General features: G+C 40.0%; 1 protein-coding gene across 1 annotated transcript in view; it reads right to left on the reverse strand.

Moving 5' to 3' along the window:
• WDR35 (WD repeat domain 35) overlaps positions 1 to 7516 on the reverse strand; it is a 34990-nt gene extending 27474 nt beyond the window's left edge. The window contains exons 1-8 of the mRNA XM_021389672.1: positions 7359 to 7516; positions 6411 to 6528; positions 5703 to 5774; positions 4000 to 4092; positions 2941 to 3069; positions 2589 to 2722; positions 1916 to 2081; positions 1678 to 1823 (exon numbers count right to left, since the gene is read on the reverse strand). Of these exons, the coding sequence (XP_021245347.1) occupies positions 1678 to 1823; positions 1916 to 2081; positions 2589 to 2722; positions 2941 to 3069; positions 4000 to 4092; positions 5703 to 5774; positions 6411 to 6528; positions 7359 to 7382 (882 nt within the window). The 5' untranslated portion in view covers positions 7383 to 7516. The remainder of the gene's footprint in view (positions 1 to 1677; positions 1824 to 1915; positions 2082 to 2588; positions 2723 to 2940; positions 3070 to 3999; positions 4093 to 5702; positions 5775 to 6410; positions 6529 to 7358) is intronic.

The following is an 8123-nucleotide window of genomic DNA, read 5'->3' on the forward strand; positions in this document are numbered from 1 at the left end:
AAAGGAAAATATTGAATTTACATACTAAACTAAATATGTAAACCTGGCCTTGAACACCTCCAGGGATGGGGCATGCACAGCCTCTCTGGGCAGCCTGTTCCAGCACCTCACCACTCTCATAGTAAAGAACTCCCCCCTGATATCCAACCTAAATCTTCCTTCCTTCAACTTAAAACCATTTCCCCTTGTCCTGCCTTAATCAACCCTTGTAAAGAGTTGACTCCCATCCTGTTTGTATGCTCCCTTCAGGTATTGGAAGGCTGTAATGAGGGCACCCTGCAGCCTTCTCTTCTCCAGGCTGAACAAGCCCAGCTCCCTCAGCCTGCCTCCATAGAAGAGGTGCTCCAGCCCTCTGATCATTGTTGTGGCCTCCTCTGGACCCCCTCTAACAGCTCTCTGTCTTTCTTGTATTGGGGGGCCCAGACCTGGATGCAGTACTCCAGATAGGGCCTCACGAGGGCAGAGCAGAGAGGGACAATCACGTCCCTGTCCCTGCTGGCCACTCCTTTTCTGATGGAGCCCAGGATACCATTTGCTTTCCGAGCGGCAAGAGCACACTGCAAGAGCATGTTCAGTTTTTCACCCACCAGGAGCCCCAGGTTCTATGCAGGACATGACTGAGAAGTTTCACTGTCACTGGTAGTAAGTGCATTAATTATATTAGTCAGCTGCCCTTTAACTACAGCTGATAGGTTAGGGACATATTTATTCATTTAAACTAAGTCAAGGGCATATACTTAATCAGCTCAATTGGCACAGAATTTGCAGTGAGGCAACGGACATTTTTTTTGTCTCTATACTTCCTTCCCCTTCAAAAAAGACTAAGAAAAGTATTTATAATTTAAGAGCTAACAAACTTCCCTTATTTTAATATCTTTTTAATAGCATCTTTAGTTGAACAACGAATTTAAAAAATTACATTTTCGAAAACTATAACCATTGTCCCACAGACCACTTGTTCATGGGAAACTTCTTGGTTGCGAAGTATATAGATGGATGTAATAAAGGACACTTCTACTCTTAGTGTAAGATTTTGAATAATACTTAGCTTACATAAAATACAACTCTTCAGGGAGCAGAACAGTTATGCTTAGATCTAGCCTTCCTTCTGAAGGTAGGACTCCATGCCTAAAGAAGCTGCTGTCAATAAGCTTACAGAATTTAGTACATAATTCATGCATTTGATCAGTTACTATTGCGAACTGTAAAACCAATACTAGCTACACACTATTCACAGAAGTCACCATCTTCCAAAAAAGTTAACCCAGAACTTGACTATCACAACGAGCACAAAACAGATCTAAAACCCATAGGAAGTGTTGACTTTAAACTCTAGATACACAGTCTCAAATATCTGTTTCTAGAGATCTGGAGATCCCTAGGTCTCCTTACACAGTCAGAGTAGAAAGACAAGTAAATCCAGATTTGATATATACACATTAAGTTGTTAACTGCTGCCTAAACGTTCAAAATTGCTTACTGACTATAGGAGGAAATTCTTCACTCAGAGGGTGGTGAGGCCGTGGCACAGGGCGCACAGAGAAGTTGGGGATGCCCCATCCCTGGAGATGTTCTAGGCCAGGTTGGATGGGGCCCTGAGGAAAACCACACAGAAAAAAAAAAAAACATGCTAAAATAAAGAAAATGAAGGTTGATTAGTATATTAAATATTTTTACCTCACCAAATGGAGTGTAGAACTGCACAACATTTACATCTTTATCTGGAGATGTTCCTTTTAGGGAGCCTGCCAGTGCCAATACGCTTCCACAGTGGTTCCACTGAATACACACGACATTCATACCAGTGTCAATCAAAACAGGATCTAGGTTTTGAGAAATATTGAACATCAAAAGATCAGTAGACATTTTGGGTCAATAAAAGTTCAGTAATTAGCAACCCACATTCCGTACTTACTGTGGTCATTCTCATCTCTCATTATCTGGCATCTTCCATTTTCATAACAGACAGCAAGACAGGGACAATCTGGTTCAACGTAGCCCTCCGTACCATGGTACCAATGTATTCCAGCAATGCGGAAAGTTCCTGTTAAGTTCACCAAGCAACTCAGCTTCATTTTCACCTAGGCAAGAATGGTTAAGTATTTAAAGTCATGTATAACACGCAGTTTAGAGGAACAATTTATATCTACGCTGAGAGCTTGCAAAAGATCAGATATCTATGCAGAACTGTTCCCCTGAGCCAAGAAAAAAGCTAGCATAAAAAATCTAAGAGTCTGAAAGAGCTCCTTATTCAATGCTGGATCAGACATATGAGAACACATCTTTTAATTACAAGGAAGTAGTTCAGTGCTGGCATTTTCACTCTTTGAAAAGTATCTTAGAAAATAAACACATACACACAAAAGCCACGTACCACCACACTAGAACTTTGCAAAAAATAACACTTTTTTCTATTACTTTCATTATAAAAATGCAACTGCATGAATCTTGCTGAAAAATTTCACACAAAGAACCTTGCACCTTACCAAAATCTTCCAACTAAATGAGCATGAAATAACCTAAAGAGAAAATAAATTTTTACGCTTATTATAAATGTAATACTTTTAATATGAGGAGTATGAACTTACAATAAAGTTTCCATTACTGTCATAAATGTGAATTTCTCCATTTGCCATGCCAAAGAGCAAAACTTTACTATCGGACGACCAGGTCACATGGCACAGGTGTGTACCTTTCAAGTCTTTACCCCAAATGCGATTGCCTGTAACAGAGCATTGACTGTACTTAATAAGCATATCAGAGAACTAAAGAAAGGATGCAAGTTACTCATATGAAAACTAAAACTGCTACGGAATTTGAGCAACAACTTTTAAAGTAACTATTAATGGTATTCTTTAGAGAAAGAGAGTTACTATGCATATACTTCTGGAAAATGAAAGCTATCTAACAAGACAACAATTAGCAGAGCTTAAATTTTACCATCTACAGATCCAACAATCACAGCTCCATCTTCGTACACAATACAAATCTTCTGTCCATCAGCATTCCAGCTCATACTTCGAACAACAGATTTATTTCTGTTGTTTATCATCTCTTCATACCAAGCACCTAATAGCAGTGAATCAAAAACTGAGTTATACTTCTCATCTAATAATCCTCTAGTCGATTCAAGACTAATCACCGAATTTAAAGAATAAAGCTACCCTTGATTAAAAAGATAAGCAAATAGGATGCTAATTAGATGATAATGACATCTCTTAGCAATATAATTTCAAGAAGCTGTTAAAAACAAATACAACATAATATAGAAACATAGGAAGTTTATAAAAATTACCAACGAATCAAAGTGGCTATTCAATGAAATGGAAAAACATGCGAAGTGTCTGCTTTTAAAAAAAGATGGGATACAAGTTAATATGACTCTGCAATGCAATAAAATCCTATAGAAATAGTCTCTTTTGGAAAGGAACTAAAAAGAGCATTGTTCCAATCTTTTTGTGAAACTCTAGACTAAAGACTGTGCTACTATGTGAAATTCTTATTCCCAAAAAAGACAAATAAGAAATAAGAGAGGGAACCTAAAGTTTGAGAGGGGCCCCACAGGAATAGATCTATGCTTACATGATTTCAGAACATATAGGGAAACAAACAGAAGAAAATACTTCTTTTTATCAGTGACAGTTGTAAGTAATTAACAGATTCTTTTCCAAAACTACGGGAGATTACTTAAGTCCTTCTTTTGGTTGTTCAATACGCTATGTTTCTCCATGGAAATAAAGGAAAAGACATTTAAAATAAGAAATTTGTAGCAGTTTACCAAACACATGGCTACAAGTTGATATCTTTTCCTTAGGTAACTCTGGATGACAAACCCCTTTTCATAAGCAACACTATAAAAACTTAGACAACAACGACAATAAAAACTTGAAAAATGTTTTAAACCTATTTTGACTTTTTTTATAAGTCTGAAAAAGAATTATTAAAATCTCTAAAAAAGATTTCCTACAGTATTCAATCTCAAAGTTGTCTGCAGAGTACCTTTATATATGATCCACACAATGATGAGCCCGTTTTGATCACTGGTTGTTAGTTTGTGATACTGCTCATTCCAGGTCACCACCTGCACAGAACCTAGAAAATTATACACTTTATGTGTTTATGCCATTTAAAGAAGTTAATGGGAACCACGACATACAAACTGACCACCCTGGAGTTTACAGAAATTTGTATTGCCGACTTCGATTTCATGTGAGACATTCTTTCTGTACCATTCCTTTCCTCTTCGAAAATTCTGCTAAATGCCTCCTCTTGCTCCTTTATTCGGCCACCTGAGCAACTTCTCCAAATTCTAGCCAGAATATTGGTTCAGTATGCAAAACCCAAATCACAGTTTGGTGGTTTCTGACTGCCTCAGACGTATTCAGGAACTTGACAGAACTTCACTGTCCTAAGTAGGTTTTGTGGTGCTCTTTTTCTTTCCTCTTCATAGAAATAACTTGATCCTCAGTAGCGCTGCAGTTTTAGAACACAACGTCCCTCCTGCTTACCAAAAAGCACATTATCCACACTACTTCAGACCTTCGAGTCTCGTAAATGTTTAATTTGATTTGAAACATCTTCAAACAGTTTCTACTATTAGTTCATATCAGTTTAATACTGGATATGAACTTGATCACGTCAAGCATCACACTACTTCAGTTCTTCATCAGCAGTTATCCATTTCCCCTTTATCCTTTCCATTCCTCTTTATTTCAGTCGTAAGCTTTACTGACAGTCAAAGCTATACTGAATGTCAGGGATTTTGAAGGGTATATGTAACCTATTTCAGAATCAAAGACATTCATTTAAAATACCACTAAATAAACTCTTCAAAATTAACTTCTTTTATCATACTTAATTAGGCCCCTAAAATAATCTGTTACCAAGTTTCAACTGCAAATCTTCATAAAAAGGCCATTTCTTCATCTAAGGATTTCAGCACCCCCTTCTTATCTCACTTTCCATGGATAATGGCTATTTATCATCTAAGACTCCAATTCCTCCCTAATTTCCCTGCATTCAATTTTTATTTTCAAACGCTTTATCCTTCTGTAACCTGCTTTCTGACCTCTGTGAACTCTGTATATTAGCTGCAGCCTATGTACATTCTATGATTTGTCAATAAAAAGGGGAAACAAAGATAAATATTTAAAACAAAGAGAGATTTACTAAACTAACTGTGACTTCTTTAGAAAACATTAAGCTACCATAATATGCAGCATCCTCCACTTCAAAATAAATCAGAACACCTTTTCCTGAATAATGAACAGGGACCGTGTAATTTAGAAGAAGTCAAACTTGAAGCAGTAAGAAAATCAGGCTGCAAGGTCAAAGTTCACAGACCTAACCATGAAAAACTCATAAGCAAACTTTAAATTATTGGATTCAGGCTTGGCCTATGCAGCATGCATTCTGCATCATGCATACCATATCAGCCAGAAGGACAGGGTAAGGAGAGACCAGCTGGATTTTCAACCCAGTAATTCATTCACAGATCATGAAAGATTAACTGTAGGTCTTTCATCAGGTACTTAACAGGAAGGAGATAGCCAAGCTGTTACACGCCTGATTATAATACTGATATTCTTTATTTAAGATTTTTAATTAAAGCTTTGAGAAAAAAAAATATTCTATACATTTCCCAAAATCCTGTATTTTTAATTCTAATTAAAAAAAACCATGAAATGCCCAAGGAGACTTACCACTGTGACCTTCAAGAGTCTGATTCATAGAAAGATTGCTAGGAGCTGCAAGTCCCTTTATTTTTGCTTCATCTAAAAACAACAAAAGTAACTATAAGATAAACCTAATAAAGAATACATATTACTGTCTGTACCAGTACTTCAGCTCTAATGACCATTTATATAAATAAAATTATAAAGGCATATCTGTAGGATGCATTTTCCACCCCTAAGTTCAACATGTTTGCTACTCACATCTGTCATCTGAATCCATATTAATTGTTATGCTTGAGCAATTTTTTGGAAAACAAAACAAAACCAACAAAGAAAACCTGTGGCTATCATACCTCAGAAAGAGATTTAAAAGAACTTGAGAGTACATCAGACTTCACTTTTCTCTGAACATGCTTAACTTACTTCAAAGAAATACGCAGCTTTCTTGCTAGAATAATGCAGACGGTAGACAACATTTAAAAACAGTCAAGAAAGGACGATTTTTTTTTCCAAAATAAACAGGATGCCTATATAAAAATAACAGAAACGAAACCTATGCCCAGAAAGAAGATGCACTGGAAGGTCAACCTATGCAAATATATAACCAGCTGTGAACAAATTTAAAACATGATCAATATTGTCAAGTAACTTCTGGAAAGAGTTGTGCTTTCAGAATTTTGAAGTGCGGTGTATTCTGTTCCTTAAAAAGATTTTTTTTTTTAAAGTCTGTATTACCTGTCTGTGTTTCTAATTTTAAAACTTTCAGTAATCCATCCTCTCCACCACACGCTATGAAGCCTTCATCCTTGTTCCAGGAAATACACCTTAATCGGACATTACCAGGAATTGCAATCTGAAAACAAAACATTTTTTAGTTGTATATAGTAGCAAAGAAACATTTTTTTTAATGTTAGAATACTCTAAGAACGCCTCAAAATACCGATAGCACAGAATTTAAACAGAATTATACACAGAAGTAAAACTCTGCAACTCAAAACTTCAGAAAAAGGGGAATACAGTATATGTAATACACAATCATGGAATGGTTTGGGCTGGAAGGGACCTTTAAGATCATCTAGTTCCAACCCTCTGCTACAGGCAGGGACACCTCCCTCTAGACCAGGTTGATCACAGCCCCATCCAGCCTGGCCTGGAATCCTTCCAGGGAGGGGGCATCCACAACCTCGCTGGGCAACCTGTTCCAGTGTCTCACCACCCTCACAGTAAAGAATTTCTTCCTGATGCCTATTCTAAATCTACCCTCTTCCAGTTTAAGACCATTTCCCCTCGTCCTGTCACTACCTGCCCTTATAAACAGTCCCTCCCCAGCTTTCCCGTAGGCCCCCTTCAAGTACTAGAGTATAATAATAAGTACTGGAACATAATAATAACAGGACACCTTCCGATTGTGTGCAGAGAAGGTGCCACGAGCAACTGAACAGGGTAGAGGGAAAACACCAAGCACTGGGTTTGCCACGAGCCGGCCCCCAGCTGAGGAGCTGCGCCCCGGGGCCCTGCATGGCTGCTCAGAGCTGGGCACAGCCGAGCCGAGCCGAGCCGCGCCGAACCGAACCCCCGAGGGTCCCTCAGGGCCCCCCGCGTCGCCGCTCTCTGGAATCGGCGAATTCCGCCTGCCCCGTGAGCCACACGCCGCCCCGGCTCCCCTCTGTACGCCGGCAGCACCTTCTTGCACAGGTAGATGAACATCCTGGAACAGCCCAAACTGCTCCGCTCCAACCCACGCCACAACGCCACACGCCCGGGGTAACCAGCCTGGTTGCCCTGGCAACCGCCGCCGGAAGCTCTCCCTTGGCGCTCACCTTCTACTTCCGGTGCAGCAGCGCGCCGCTCCGCCCCGGCCATGGCGGCGGGGCTGAAGGGAGTGGAGCTGGGTGCGTGTTCAGTGGTCGGGAGCAGTACGTGTGGCTGCGAGAGGATCCTGCTCGTACTCAATTAATTAATAAAGACCATTCCGCTTTTCCATAAAGGAAAATCAAAAAGCGTGTGAATCCCACACTGTATTTTTTATATAGCTCTCAGCAGTATGTGCTCAGTATTACCCCAACCCCAGAATTGCATGCTGTCGGCTGAGGTTAACGATGGCGAGCTGCAGGCACTAGACACAATTTTGCTCACTCACAGGCTCTGTTGGACACTCAGCGTTTACCACCCAGGCCTGGATTGGTACCTGCACTCAGTGGGTTAAAGGTGTAAGGGAGCTCCTCAGAGAGAGATGGGTGCTGGGTCCGTGCACTGTGCCTCAGCAGCAGGAGTAGGATGAGGCCCAGGCCCTCGTCCCTGCCATGGTTGCAGAGGGCTCCAGAAGCAGCCTGCAGCCAGGTGAGGACACCACTGCGAAGTGCAACTTCTTCATGCTGAAGCTGTCATGCAGCTGATGGACAGAAAAGGCTCAGTGACAGACATTATGCTGTCTGTGCCATGTCTTCT

Source organism: Numida meleagris, chromosome 3 (assembly GCF_002078875.1).
Source record: "Numida meleagris isolate 19003 breed g44 Domestic line chromosome 3, NumMel1.0, whole genome shotgun sequence".
Lineage (NCBI taxonomy): Eukaryota > Metazoa > Chordata > Aves > Galliformes > Numididae > Numida > Numida meleagris.